This window comes from Staurois parvus, unplaced genomic scaffold (genome assembly GCF_062004578.1).
Source record: "Staurois parvus isolate SC_StPar_1 unplaced genomic scaffold, SC_StPar_1.0 ptg000750l, whole genome shotgun sequence".
NCBI lineage: Eukaryota > Metazoa > Chordata > Amphibia > Anura > Ranidae > Staurois > Staurois parvus.
This window is the reverse complement of record NW_028318546.1, coordinates 1627376-1643731: the sequence shown is the minus strand read 5'-3', so window position 1 is coordinate 1643731 and position 16356 is coordinate 1627376. Positions and strand designations below refer to the sequence as shown.

The 16356-nt window shown below is 38.3% G+C and overlaps 1 protein-coding gene across 2 annotated transcripts in view; it reads right to left on the bottom strand.

The window, feature by feature from the left end:
* LOC149445018 (putative cation-transporting ATPase 13A5) overlaps positions 1-16356 on the bottom strand; it is a 133702-nt gene that overhangs the window by 32597 nt on the left and 84749 nt on the right. For both annotated transcript variants that reach the window (XM_089654310.1, XM_089654311.1), the window contains exons 12-19: positions 14893-15081; positions 11993-12054; positions 11514-11664; positions 11126-11200; positions 9780-9936; positions 4442-4559; positions 1956-2080; positions 1221-1384 (exon numbers count right to left, since the gene is read on the bottom strand). In XM_089654310.1, the coding sequence (XP_089510436.1) occupies positions 1221-1384; positions 1956-2080; positions 4442-4559; positions 9780-9936; positions 11126-11200; positions 11514-11664; positions 11993-12054; positions 14893-15081 (1041 nt within the window). The remainder of the gene's footprint in view (positions 1-1220; positions 1385-1955; positions 2081-4441; positions 4560-9779; positions 9937-11125; positions 11201-11513; positions 11665-11992; positions 12055-14892; positions 15082-16356) is intronic.

Below are 16356 nucleotides of genomic sequence, written 5' to 3'. Positions count from 1 at the left end.
CTCCTGCCCCCCCCCCCCCACACACACACACACACACACCAGCAGTTGCCATCTTCTGGTGCTGTGGGAGTTAATACAGGAGCTGGACTTGTCCTAGCCACTCATGAACAGTGCAGACCATGATTGCCCTTTCCCTCCTTGTCTCTTCCATTCATAGAAGCTATACCATAGCTTCCATCAATGATAAGTGCTCTATGAATGGAGGAGGGGGTCTTTAATTCATCCGCCCATTCTCCATTCATAGACTGCTTTTCATTGACAGAGGCTATAGCACATTCTATGAATGGAGGAGAAAAAGGAGACAAGTATTTGTGGATCTAATATCCCCACGTACTGGAAGATTACCACTATGGTGGTGTGGAGGACAGAAGATTCCATCAAGGACAGCCTACACCAGCACATGGGACACATCTCATTAAAAGTAAGTGCCATGCTTGTGCTGATTTCTTGAAAAAAATTAACTAAGCTTAGGCTTTAAAGGACAATTCCATCAACTATTACAATGATAGTTTTGGTGTCCTGCATCAATTAACAACTTCTGATATTACTTAATAATTCACTGAAGTAACTCATCTTTACTTCCTCCCCGAGCAAGGTCATTGTCATTCTCTTGTATCTTTGATCTCCAGTTATTTGATGATCCTACAATATCTACCACAAAATTGGAGTGTGACACCATCACTTGGCTTTCTAAGTCAAGTCAGGAGGTAGGAGGTGAGAAATATGGTGATATATTTTCACTGCAGTTACAAAGAAAAGTAGCAAGCTATTATACTATTTAAACTACTAGCAAGTACACAAAAGTAATCTATTAGGTTTGGGCAGATGCATGCCCTTATATCAGGTTTTCTCATTACCAGTCTTTAAGATCTTTTATTGGAAAATATTTCCAATTCTATTCAAAGTACCTTAGGTACAAAAGTTAAAATGAATGCACTTGATTGGTCCAATAGCTGGCATAGCTGGAGTACACACTGGAGTAAACTTTGTTAACAAAGTTTTTTCAATCTACAATAATAGTAGGCGTCTAGCTGATCATTATGAGGTGGTGTAGAAGGCCCTGAGTAGCTTCTCCCCTTCTAACTTCATAAGTGAAGGTTGCATATGCTCAAAGAGCCTAGAAGTGCTTTCAGAATGCATTAGACTACCAGTGACTTGTTTGTTTTACAAAACACATTTAAAACAACATATTTAAAAACAAATCTGTATATGCCACTTACATTCTGTTTGTGTGACTTGTCTCTGCTTCTTTCTACTGGGTGACAAGTAAATGATGCTGAAGAACCACCTTTAGGCTCACAAGCTTCTAACAGGAGTAAACTGGAAGCATTGGGTAGCATGCCAGAGCTTAGTCCCACTGTGCACGCTGTCTGAAGGTTATCACCTTGTAACATACACAAACATTGTGATTATGAAAAAGGTAATAATAATAATGATAATAATTACTGAAATTAAATGTTGCAAAAAACACAGAGTAATCTTTCTCTTTAATTGTATTGCTCAACATTATACTGTTCTCTAAACAGAAAATATTACAGATGTTGAACGAAACAAAACAGAAGGTAATAGTGATATACAGAATTACTATGATGATGAAAAAATAATGAGTGAACAGGTTTACTTAATGCCATTTCCACAAGCTGCATATGCTTTGCTCCTTCTTGACTCTGGCCACTAAAAACAAGAAGAGGAAGCTTTGTATTAGCTTCATGTTGTGATTTTCACTGCCTCAATGTGACATGAACAGCCAATCACCATGCACCAGCAGCAATGTGACGTGCGAGCAAGGATATGCAGTCTGAAAAAAATCCTTACTGCTTAACTTGTCTACTCTAGTCTAACTTGTCTAGTAGACAATTTTGAGCCATTGTGCCAAACAGATAATAAACCATGTTATACAGATATTCAAAAGGACTATAAGCACATGTTATTTCATTACTCAGATGTAGTCCTACCTGTCACCATGATTGTCCTTATGTTAGCAGATTTTAGTTCATAGAGGACTGGTTTTGTTTCTGGCTTAAGCTTGTTCTCCATTACCAAGAATCCAAGAAAACAAAGATCATGTTCCACCTCTTCCCTGGAAATATGTTAATGTATATCAGTTCAAAAGAGACAGAAGTTATTTTCTAAAAAGTATATTATTTTATAAAAGATTGTTATAGGCCATCATCTAACATATCTATACACCCCATATCATAGTGTAATCATTACTGTGGAATAAAATGCTACATTTACATTAGTCATGCATCAATTACTTAGTGGATGGTCTGTTCAGAAGCAGATCTGGAAATATTGGCAGTCTTGTAAATATGACAAATGTGATTCTGAGAACTACAGTTTTCAGATTCTCTTATATTTTTCTTTCCCCTCTAGAGATATGATTGGATGCTACACAGTTTTTGATTGGTTGACAATAAACAATTTGGCAGCCTGAGCTTCTTTAATTAGCAGAAGAGGGTGTAATGAAGGTCAATTTATGTGTGTAACTGATACAAGGGTCATTTATATGGACTTTGGTTGCCTACAACAACTAAGTGACCTTATAAAATATGCTACATAAGCAGTTTCCTTGGCCTGCTCTTTCAATCCAGTTCACCATTTAGCAGCCTGGCAGACAATGTATGTGGAGTAATATTCTTATAGTCAGCACATTTGTTCCTTCTGCTTTAATATTGCCACAAGGGCTTTTTTTTCTTAAAGAATAGGTGCAGGAACCCCCCCTTTTTGAGTCATCCCTTGTCTCCAACCCCTACCCACCTCTAAGCACTGTTCCTTGGTTCCATCCACTACCCACCTCCCAGTACTGTCCTTTTTAGAGAATACAAAACCAAGTAACATTTTATGGTGCTTAGAAGCATGTATGAAATTTGTTACTGATAACAAGAAACGCAACAAAATAGATCTCCTGCAGTCAACAACCATTGTTTTCCCCCCAGCATCAATATACCTTCCCAGCAACAATGGACCCATACAATAATATATCCACCTCAGAAACAATAGATCCACCCCAGAAACAATAATTCCCCAGTAGCAACAATAGATCTCTCTGCAGCCAGCATCAATAGACCTCTCCTTCAACAGTAGATCCCTCCCAGCAACAATTGACACCCACAGCAACTATAGATTCCCCCCAGCATCAATAGACCTCCCCAGCAACAATGGACCCATACAATAATCTATCCAACTCAGTAACAATAGATCCACCCCAGAAACAATAATTCCCCAGTCGCAACAATAGATCTCTCTGCAGCCAGCATCAATAGACCTCTCCTTCGACAGTAGATCCCTCCCAGCAACAATTGACCCCCTCAGTAACTATTATAGATTCCCAATCAGCAACAATAGACCTCCCCAGCAATAACAGTCCCCCACGCAAAAATAGATCCCCTCCAGGGACAATAGATCTCAAGCAGCCAGTGTCAATAGACCCTCCAACACACCCCAGCACCCCTTGGCATTACATACATTCAGTGCTGGAGGTGCTGGAACTGCATTCCCCACGTTCCTGCTGAAAAAAGCCCTGATCATCACCTTGTATATTCATCAGAATTAGACTGTTTTTCCAAGTGGAAGTGTTTGTATTACTCCCACCCTCTCAAAATAAAAATGTATATGCCCACGTTTTCAAAAAGAAAGTATAAAAATAAATCATAGTTTATGTTGTGCCTTTTCCATCACTTGCCCAGTCCATTTACTGTAAGTAAATCTAGAAAACTGACGTATCTACTTCTATAGAAATTCATGATCTGCAAGATTTCCTTGCTCTGGTTTGTTAATTATGAGAAACAAGCTGCCTACAAGGCTGGTAGGATGTTGAGAGAGGGGTACACATTGCTTTTTTAGCTGATGGCAATATGAGATAACATCAATATACATGCATGTTTGCTCACACTCTTCCTTTAGAGGTAGCAGCTGATATGCCTTTGTGTTCCAGGTACATGAATAGGACAAAGCCAGCCACGGGCCAAGGCTTTTATTATTTATTTATAATTTAATTTTCATGTATTTTTTTTTTTAAACGGAACAAAAGTGTTCTGTCAATTTTCAGGAATATTAAAATGATGTATCAGTGTTATTTCAATGCATGCATATAGGTTTACTTATCACTACCTCTAACATCATGCAAGGAGCACAGAGTCTAGTAATTAGTTTACTGCTATGCAGGGGCAGACTGACAACTCAAGGGGCCCCCGGACAATAGGGGATCATGGGGCCCCTGTGTCCTTGCCCAAACTCAAAAAAGCCTATGAAAAAGGTACCAGGGGCATCTCATGGGGCCCCCTACTGACCCCGGGCCCTTGGGCAGTGCCCGAGTTTCCAAATGGTCAGTCCGCCCCTGCTGCTATGAAGTACTTCCAACTCTGCTCAAAAGGTGGTAATCAACATTTCTAGCAGCACAATAAAGCACTTAATATGTACCAACATAAACAGTACTTACCTTTTTAACATCTCTACTTTAGCATCTTCATTTAATTCTAAGTTTTTATATGCCATCCCAATGACACGGAAACCTTGCATTGTATACTGGTTGAGTACATCTGAGAAATTGATTGGCACTGTTTAAAAATATAAAAGCATTCACAGTTGAAACAGTAATGCAAAGTTAAATTAGTTATTTAAAGGCTAAGTTCACCTTTCCAGGGAGAAGTTCACTTTACTTAGTACATAGGCCTTTTCTTATGTCTTTTCTGCCCAAGCCATACCAATGTACTTATATATTATTTACCTTGTCCACCTCCAATCTGCACTCTCTCAGTTCAAATTTTTTTGTAATTAATTCTTTTTTTTGCATTCTGAGCCCTGACTTCCTGTACCATCATGTGACCATCTAGGAAACTATATCTCATTGTGCGCTACATCACAGAATAGGGTGTGTTTAAACCACACCCACCTCATTTCTATTCCACCTATTTTATATTTCCACCCACTTTCCTACTTCTTCCTTTAAGGTGGCCATACTCTGTAGAATCTGCTTTTACAATCTCCTTTAGATCTACCATCAACTATGTAGCACAAAGGGTCTGCCTGATTTGATAAAAATTGAATAGATTATTCAGGTAGATCCACCTATTTCATAGTTTTGGTAAATCTAAAGGAAATTGTACATAGATTGTACAATCAGAATGAATAGTATATGGACGGACAGCTTTATACACATTTGTGGAAGAGAGTGGGCAGAGACACTCAGATATCATTGTTCTTGTGTAAACACACCAAATTCACTTTTAGGCCCCATTCATATCTAGTGTAATGGGAGTGCATATTTTTGGCGCATTTTTTTCATGACACACATAGGGTAGCCCATTGATTTCAATGGGCTTCCCTATGTGCAGCACAATGGCTCAAGGGAATTTTGGCGTGTTGCGCTTTGCACATTTTTTAACCATGCACTTTGCCACAATTTTCGCTAATTTTTGTGTACGGCAAAATTTTATGTTTGCTTCTGCACTTGGGGTGCCATTAGGAATTATTAGCATCGAAAGAACGACAAATTTATTTTAGGTTTATAAAGGTGGCCATCTAGGAAACGTCATATTCTGCACTGCCTTACTACATCACAGGAGAGGGCGGGTTTATGCCACACCTCCCTCATCACTATATCACCTTTTTTTTATTTCCTCCCACTTTCCTACTTCTTCCTTTAAGGTGGCCATACACTACAAAATCTGATTTTACAATCTCCTTTAGATTTCCCAAAACTATGTAATAAGGGGACACATCTATCTATCCAATCATTCTGTATCCAGTCAGGCAAGTCCTTTCACTACATAGTTGATGGTAGATCTACATACATATTGTATAGTGTATGGTGAGCTTTACAAACTTTCAGGGACACACGTCTCCTGTTTTCAATACTACAGCTCTGCTCCACATAGGCTATTATGTGTTCACTCAAGTCCTGTAATGTACAGCAGAAGAAAACACTGATTATGTATTCAGGGAGACTGTTGCTCACTGACAATGACTGCATCGGAGAAGCATGTAATACGGAGGTAGGTGGAAACAATTTTCTGGAGGGGGAAGGGTGTGTTTTAATGAACTCAGCTGCTGATGTACCTCCTCAGGAAGTCATGGGGGAGTTTTCTATAGAGGAAACTGGAGGCAAAGCCTGCCCTAGAATATAGAGAAGGTTTTTACTTTTCTGCACCAGAGGTACATTATTGATATATTGGTACATAGGAAAGATGGAATTTAGAAAAAAAAGTGAACTTAGCCTTTAAAGAAAGTTTACATAAAAAACGTTCTAAACATCTCCCTTTTTTCTATCAGAAAAGAAAGCCAAGACGTTGTCACATACTGTAGGATTATGCTGTGGCATACGTTTGTATTGTCCAAGGTGCACCACCAAATTCTATTTTTTTTTTTAATCAGTAAAAATTGGATTTTTGAACTTACCGTAAAACCCTTTTTTTGAAGTCCACTGAGAGACATAGAAAGTTAAGACCATATTAACACCATGTCCTTATACAAAACCAGAAAGGGCACCTTGCAGGATAGGACCACCAGATATTTGTCATGCAGGGGAGCTACAATGAATACCACGTTGACAGTAAAAGAAGAAAAAGGTATGTGTCAGGGACATTGAACCAGCCAACAGGATAATGTGCATGTGCATAAGCGTGCACATATTTACGGCACAAAAGCCTAACTGGATGTGCAACTTTGCACACACATATATGTGCAAGCATGCAGGCATGTCCCCCACAATGCTGACACAAAGTGAACCAGTTTAAACAAAGCTCTGAAAAGGATCCTTGCTGCATGTTCTTTCAGTCTGAGTTCCTGCAATTGATGATCCTTATGCTTGACCGTGTTATTGACATGGCTTCCCCTGATCTACTTCTGATTTTCCTTGTTTGCTGTTTATCTCTGTTAGTGACCATGGCCTGGATTTCTGATTTGCTGATTTTTCTACTCTGTACCTCATTGCCTGTACATTGCTAATTTATTTATTTTTTATTCATTTCAGGTACTTATATAGCGATGCAATTTATGCAGCGCTTTACAGATATATTGTACATTCACATATGTCCCTAAACCTCAAGGGGTGTACAATCTAAAGTCACAAACTTACATTCATACATACTAGGGCCAATTTAGACAGGAGCCAATTAACCTACCAGCATGTCTTTGGAGTGTGGGAGGAGTACCCAGAGGAAACCCATGCAGGCACAGGGAGAACATACAAACTCCAGGCTGGTGGCACCTTTGTTCGGTATTTGAACCAATGACCCTAGTACAGGCAGGCAGAAGTGCTAATCATTTAGCCACTGTGTTGTCCCGTGACCCCTTTTTAAATATAGGCACCATGTCGGCCTTATGCCAACCCAGTGGTACTATGCCAGTCATTAAAGAGTCCACAAAAATTAGAAACAATGGCTTTGATGGGTTTAAACAGTAAATTCTGAAGTGCAGAAAGAAGCAGATTTACTGAGTCTTAGAGGAACAAATGGGGAGCTACACTAGAAACTTCTTGTACAAAGGTCTAAACCACTTCAGCCTCTGCAGCATGTATGTACATCACCAGGTTGAAGGGGTTATACTGGGATGATGCCTGCATTTACTTGTTTTTTATCTGGTGATGGACTGAAATGTAAAAGCAATTCTAGCAGCTAATTGCTGCTGTATCATTTTTACAGGTGGCAGAAGGGGGTCCCCCCTCTACTTTCCATTACCTTAAATGCAGATTCAACAGTCCAGTGCTTCAGCCAAAGTGTTTCCTGCATGTGTACAGACAGGAGGCCCATTCGGGAGATGGGATGGGAAGCCTCCACCAGCTCATGGTTGTGCAAAGAAAGCATACTCATGTGCCTGGTGATATAGTGGTGTTCTCTAGTGTTTTGCTGCAGCTCACGTGGTCCTATGGCACTATCTTCTTTTGACATCACCAGGGGGTGTCACCCGTCTCTTCCAGGTTGTGCAGCTGCCCCATGATGAAGCAGGGGTGCAGCTGCAAAAATGAATAGATGGTAAGATTCCCCTAATGATGTGGCATGGTACATGCATTGTACATTACCCAGCGGTCTCCTGGTATCCATGACCTAGGTATCCCAGGAGGCTGTGAGCCTTCCCTTAATAAAAAATAAAAGTAAAAAAAAAAATAATTCTGATAGAAGAGTGGAACAGGAGGAGATTGATATAAAGATGAAGGGGAGGGTAAATTTCTGCTTTAAAGCTACAATTATTTGCTCAAACTTTAAATCTCAGTAGTACTAAGATCACTTTTAAGCAACTTTGACCAAACAGCCAAGGTTTGGAAATGCAAGATCATAACAAAGATGGGGTGAAAAGTAGGGTCTGCCAGAGAGAACAGAGCTCTAGAGATGGCTCCCATTTATAAAGGCTAATAAGCACTTGGTGGGAGTAAACATCTTATCAGGAAGATTTGGAACAGCAAGTACAAGTCTTTGAGGCCTTAAGGTCTCCAAAGGAGACTCCGAAGTTGTAATAGACACTATGAGCAGAGGGCAACAGTATTCGAAATTGCATACATTTGACACGTCAGTAGGCACACTGCAAGAAGCCCTGGAGCTCTTAGTAAAATATGAACTAGGGTCATCCAGTACAGAGGGACTGCACTTCCCCATGTCTACATGTTGGAACCACGTGACATAAAGAAATGAAAGGCTCAGGGTACAAGACAAAGCCTCATATACTCATAAAACATAGTACTGATAGCAGGTGAGGGTCAGAGAGGAGGAGGTAACCAAAGCCAGGTAAGTAGGTGTGCAGCAGAAACAGTTCTAAGAATGAAGTTTTACAATGTTCTTTGCAAAGCACATGCACCAGTGGGGAAATGCTTCCTCAATGTTGTATGGTGGCAAAAAAGAGCATGGAGCACACCCATGTGACACTCTACCCTGCAGATGATGTCTGAACTCAGTCCCACAGTGTTAACCAATTCTGTGATGGAAACTGGCACAAAATAAGGAATTTTAAAGGCACGAAGTGACCTCTGTATTGAGGTAGCTCCAAGTGCTTAGTCAAAATGAAATTGTACAGACAGGCTAAGTGCTGAGGCAATGCCAGAAGCTCTGGACCTGGAAATCATTTTGTGACTTACCTTTTACCACAATGGAGTCTGAAAAAAAACAGCATGGAACCCAGTGCCTGAAGGTTACTTCCAGGCTTGCCTTCCAGCCAGTGGAATCCAAGCCAGGCTTAGGACGGCCTCACCAGATAGTTATAAACAAAGAAACAAACTCTAGCAGCAGTATAGAGAACAATCCTGACTAAAGAAAAAAATCATAAAGACCATGGAAAAGGTGCTAAAATAGCAGAAAAAATGCCTTTTACTCAGCAGAGCTGAAGAAAAGATGTCCATCCTCTTTGGACTCTAGAAAATACTGGTAGTAGGAGGGGTTATTCTGGGCTGGCCACTTTTTTTCATTTGCCAGTGGCCAATTCTCCTATAGGTGGCAGTATACCCCAAAGGTGAAGGAATTCTTATGTCTCTCAATGAATGAGAAACAAACCAGATTATATTCCTGCAATCATTTTATCTGTATTGGTGCAAAGAGCAGCATTGTTGATTGGAGCACTGTGCAGAGTGGTCAGTCAGCTTGAGATCTGGAAGGTCGTGCTCTATGTGAGAGCAGCAGTCTGGATTTCCAGCCTGCTGCCAGCACAAGAGACTTTATTAAAGGTTGCAGCACTAACACATAAATGACATCCAAATTCAGACAGGAATTTCCAACTCTATATACACTCAGCAACAGTTTAAAAAAATGTTTTTGTATCATTAAATGCTTGTAGAAGTATAATTATTTTAGTACCTGTATCTTGCTTGCAAAATATCACCACCACCTCTGGCGCACCTTTCAGGAACACTGAGAATTTATGTTCTCCTACATTTTTTGTAATAACAGACATTCGTTGGAGATTGGAAGAGAAGGGAAACTGGTGCAAGATGAAAAGTCCTTTCACTAAAACCTTTTAGAAAGACAGTAGATAGCATTACAAAAGTGTGTTTCTTAGGATTTCTGAGGATTCAAATCAAAACAGCCGAGCAGCATGGCACCCAAGCAACGATGCACTACTGTATATAATAGCCAAGAGAAAAATGCCTAACTCCATAATAAACATAATGTTCACTCATAAGAGAAAGTAAATGTAAAAGTGCTATAAGAATATTCAATGTCTTTAAATATGTTTGTATGTACCTGTGTAACTATAATTTGATGATCAAAAGAATCTAATACAGGGACACCAAAAAACTGGAAGAGCCATAAAAATTACCTTAACTTCAGCAGAAAGTCTGCAGGAACCTGATAGTTACTTTTCTATGAAGCTCCAGTTTTCATTAACAACTTGTTTTGGTGGTGTTGGTTCCTAAACTCTAACAACTCTAGCAATTTCTCTTAAGCAGTGGCACAAGTGATGTTAGTAAGCACACTGTGTTCCAAAGTGCTGCTCAACTCCTTAACATTCAATTAAACCAATATGTACCGCAATAACAGACAAAAGTCATGAATATAAATGTATAAACACACATATATTAGTGTGCACAGCAATGCCAAGGCACGTAACAGATTGCAAATGCTTGAAAATCTGAGTAATAAGACAAAAACATTTACAAAGCTGGGGAAAATTAGTGCAACTGCACTTGCAAAGTGCAAAGTCTATTTGCCCTTAGTATATCCACCCCAATGAGTAGACAACCACCTCTGGTATCAATTTCTTCACAATAGCCTTCCACCATTTAGTTTACTAAATTTATAATCATTTATTATTGAATAATAAGATAACGTGTATGGTATTTAAATTAACTACGGTATATATCCAGTAGTTCCTTTTTTTAGTTATATGAAGACACTTGCAAGAAATTTGAAATGTTTTAGACTTTAAACTTCTTGTAATGGCATTGGCCTAGCACCCATCCTTTCATAAGCACTGCCTCAAACTTCAACTTGCTGGATCAACATAAAGCAACCAGATACATTTCTCTGGACTAGCTCTGCTTAGAAAATACTACACAATTTATCACTATCGATAGGAGTTGATTTAACTGAGGAGTTATCAAATACAGCTTCATATGTTGTTTTTATCAAAAATATTTCTTATTCAAATTTATCACTGGATATATTTGAATAAAATGACTGAATAACTGTATATATCTTACACCCCGTGCTTCATGTCCTGGAGTAACCATTGTATACAACTTTGATTTATTGTCTTCCTTGAATTCATTAAGTTCCTAAGGAAAGAAACAAGATACTAGACTTTAATATGGGGTCAGTCATTTTTATTTGATATATGTATGTGTCAGTTTACCTACAGTATCAAATAAAGTAAATTGCAGGACAATGCTTAGATATAAAATTATAATTTATAATTATATAAAATAAAATGATAAAATTATAATGTAGATATTAAAGGTATATCTAGAGACAATATTTGTAATCTAAAGTGATGGATACAGTATATTAGAATAGAGTGAGGCATGACACAGTGGTCACTGGGAGTTTCTGTAAGTCATTTTCTCTAAATTAAGAATGACTAGATATTACCCAGCCTGTTCCTTCAAACATCTTGATATCAAGTGGATCACCATGCACTTTCCCATCTGTTAGAACCAATGAGTGGCAGCTGGCCATTGCTAAAGTCAAAGTACTCCAGGGTAATGTGCAACCAGATGGAACAGAAAAGACCTCCTGAAAACTAAAGGAAAACTATATGTTTATTAGCCACACAAGCAATACAAAAATTACATTTACTGGTTTCCACAGGTAATGGAAACTATCTCCATGTGTCTCTTGACTATGACTGGCAGTGGATAAATCATGCTTTCCTCCATGGATGAAACATTTTTTATGTTTCAACATGGCTTCCTGAGCATACAGAGTTAGTATTTATTAAACATTGTATTATTATTACCAACACTAATAATAATATTAATCATCTTATTGTAATCATCATAAATAGTGTTCCCAATAGAAACACAACATACCAGCATAATAACTACTATAGGAATTTTCATAAAACCTACCAGCCTCTTTCTGAATGAACGATACCCCATAAGTCTAAGCCATCTTCAGTTAAAGTACCTGTCTGAGTCAAAATAAATTGGTAAGCGAATGTGACAGCTTTTAGATATACAAGCTTAATCAAGAAAAACAACTGAAAATTCCATTGTGGTATACATATTAATACAAATTCTCATCAATGGTAGTTGTATGTACAGATTTTTCAATTTCACAAACCTCTTTTATTATGCAAAGAACTTTTTGAGTACTAAATATACCACACATACAGACACACATGCATAAGGATTGATTTACTAAAGGAATATAGTCTGTTCACTTTGAAGAGACACTCACTTTAATTATACAAACACATGCAAGGGACAATGCTGTTTTTTTCCCCTTTGGTTTTCAGAAGGGAACACTGCTGCATCCTTTTCACTAAGCTAAGTGAAACAGTCCCTACACCTTAGATAAATCTGCACCATATGCAATGGTTAGTTTGGAACCCAGAGTAGAAAAATATCTAAAAGATTTCTTTTTGAATTGTTATTTCTCTGGTTAACTGTCAAGGTCCTACCTTTTCCAAGAGGTTATGCTGCTCCATGTGCTGGCATACATCTTGGGTTTCTGCAAAGCATGGTGGTTGCCTTTTATGCTTTCAGGCCTCTGCGGTCCATCCCCCAGAGGGGTGTGGTTAAGCACATTTAAGCCTGTTGTCTGCACTTGCTCTTTGCATTTGTGTCCTGTTGATAGTGTTGTTGCAAGCTCTTATTCTACTCTCGTGGCTCTCCTGGAAACTGACACGGCTTTGTCTAAGACTATTCTCAGCCTTATCCCTTTATCTGACCTCCCGTTGTTGAACCCGGCTTGTGACTTGTGTATTCTTGTCTACCGTTCTGTACTGTCTGTCCCGCTGTTATCGACCCGGCCTGTCCGACTACGCTATCGTTCTTATCTGGTTCCTACCAGCTATACGACATTGGCGGTGGCCATTACCGCAGCTGGGGTTTCTCGGAGGGCCGCGACCTGGTTCTCGGCTGCGTCAAGTCCATCCCCACCATCAGGGGCTCTGGTGAAGGGCAGCCTGGGGCTTAGACTCCGCGCCCTGAGGGACTCCGGTCTGTGGGTGGTGGTTGTCGTCAGTCGGTGCGTTACCCTGCCATTAGGCCTGCCCATCCATTCCACCGCTCCTGCCCTGACATTAACATAAAATTGTGGCACTCTTAGTGCCTGTTGAGTCGATTTTGTAACTGATATTTGATACCAACACATAAGTACATTATGAACCTATAAAGGATTAAGACTGGTAATACTGGTCTAATTGTAAGTAATATCCATGTTATACTTCCACATCTTTTATAACATCCTCCACATAGTTATACCATTTTGACATCTATATTAGCCATTGTGATGTATATCACTTTATACTAGTTTCATCACAAGAAAACTAAAGAATTACTAGAGGTCAAAGTAACAACATGATACAGCTAATGAAAATGGATGCTTTTGTATTAATTTTGTACTTTATGGTAATGAATAATATCTGAGTATTATTTGGCGCTTACTTAAGATTTTTGTCTTTATACGTACTACAAAATCACCTATTTGTGTGCTGCTCAAATTTGTTCCAGAAAAAATTTACTAATAATAAAAAAATATCTAAAACATGATTCCCTATTAGAAGAAGTTCTCTTCTATGTGAGTTTTTTTGCTAACAACATGGGGCAGTCTAAAATTACTGCATTAGTAAATCAGCCCCCAACCTGTTTTTTTTTTTATTCCAGGTGGTACATGCTCATGATAACTAAAAACCTGCTCTGCAATGGGGTGTATTTAAAAAAGGCAAAAAGAAGGTGTATTTTGCAAACATAGTTGCACTCTGAAAGTGCAGTTGCTGCAGAGCTTAGTAAATGACATAAATCATCACTTTACAAAGAATACCCAATCAAATGCAAGGAAAATAACAAAAACAGCATTTGTGCTTGCATGTGATTGGATGATGGAAGTCAGCAGAGCTTCCCCTCATTTACTAAGCTATGGAGCAAATGCATTTGCAGAGTGTAACTGCAACTGCACCTGCAAAATGCACAATCTATTTGTCTTTAATAAATCAACCCGGATGTGTTGTTAATTCGTCTGTGTCCATAAAAATATTTTGTATGTTCACAATAAAGTAAAATATTAAAATATTTATAACAACCATTGTAAAAAAAATACAGACAGCAAAAAGTGTACATATACTAAGGGCTTTCAACTGATATACTGTAGACTGTGCATTGCTAAAATTATATATATATATATATATATATATATATATATATATATATATATATTTATATAATCAACGTCTCTTAACTATTTTAATACTTCCTAATCACACCCAGCTGTCAGTGACTACCTATGATGCAAGCCAAACCAGATAATGCAAATTATAATATTTACTTGCTCAATGTATAAGGCCCCTTTTACACGGGTGGGCAACTAGATTTCAGCTTTTAGCTGCCGTTAGAGGAACTTATTTACCGCAACTAAATGCAGACAATGCCTCTCTATGGCTCCATTCACACACTTCATTTAGCAACATTTTCATAACATACGGTTTTATGCGTTTAGGAAAAATAAAGTTGACAGCATCCAGGAGCAATGTACCACAGCTATAGGTACATAAACGCAGTTAATTGCAGTACAAAGAAAAAATAAGTAAACAGTTGCTATAGAAAGGCAAGAATGTACAGCTAAATGTAGCCACATGTAAAAGCACATAAACGCAACGTGTAAACGCAAGTGATTTCTGTGCCAGGAGTGTTGAAATTTCAAAATAACAAAAACATGCATTTACAAGTGGCAGAACAACCACCATTGTGAAAGACGCCTTATACTTTTTAGCATTTACCCCAATGTCTGAAAATGTAATAATACATACTTTGTCAAAGCAAATAACATTTAGCTGTCCACACAAAATAATCCTCTGTGGACTGATGCAAAAAATGCCTTGCTTTTTTAATCGTGCCTGAGAGTAGAGAGTGCAGATTGTCAAAGCTGGGGGTAGACAAACAGGTACAGCCGCAGTTGCCATGATAAGTGCCATGATCACTAATTCTCGAACTGTTGCCTAAGAAACAAAGAATGATCATATGAACATTTTATGTTTCCACAAAGAAAAAACACAAAACATTAATAATCTTAAAGTTTCCTTGTTAATTATTTTTTCTCCAGATATGCATCCAATCAGAAATTTTACTCTACTTACAATAATCTTTATTAATTACTGGTACCGGAACCAGTGCAAGGATTTTTGTCTACACAGGCGAAAGTGCATTTTGCGGCTCTCTGCCATCATCCTCCCACCACTCTCCTTCTCTCCACAACAGCAGTGTGTAATGAGGGAGGTATGCATTCCCAGCTTCCCCTCACTGGCTACGATCAACTGGCAGGTAAGGCAAACTAATACTTCCACACTGTGCCAGAAGACAGATATTGTAACCACTCGAGTACCAGAGACTTTTTTATTTTTTGCTTACTTGTTTGAAAAATAATTTTAGGTCTGAAGATTACTTAAAACCCCCAAAACATTATACATTTTCTAAAAGCACCCTAAAAAATAAAATGTTGGTAGTTCTATTGTTTATGTTACACTATAGCAGCACAACGGTTTTTGAAATGCAAGATTACAGTAAAAATACACTAAAGTTAGTATTTGGGCTCATGTATGCAATTTAATACCTACTTTTTGATCAAATATAAAGGATGAGATTCTGCCAAGGAAATATTGTAGATACCCAGCATGACAAACCTTAAACTTTAATGCACCATTGAAACATTGAAAAACATCAGTACCCTATATTTTTTAATAGGCAACTCTTTAAAAACCCTCTAGCAGTCATCAGTTTAGAGTTACGCAAGTGTTCTGGTGCTATATTTTTGCCCTAACTCCGGCATGCCTGGTGATATATAATTGCTTCTTTTCCTGATCTGTAGAAGTGCCTAAAGGTATATAAACATTTTCTGATCCAAACACAACTGGCTGACTCAGGTGACGATCATATAATGGGCACTTAAGGTTAAACATGGGGAAAAAATAATATACTTGTATTTATTTTTAGTACAAACTACAAATGTGTAATGGAAATATGGAGAGAATGCATGCATAGTTCTTAGTACTTGGAATTCAAATTAGGTCTGGCATATGAATATTACAACCCACTTCTAAGCACATAAACTACATTTATGCAACACATTGAGCAGTATTATCAGTAAGTGGATAGTAAATACTTAGGTGATGGTAACCAAGGTCAGTAGTGTTTGGTGTAGACAATATACCTATTATATTAAAGTAGAGCTATGTGGATATGTGCAGTCTATCCTTTAAATGCATGAGCCTCTACGA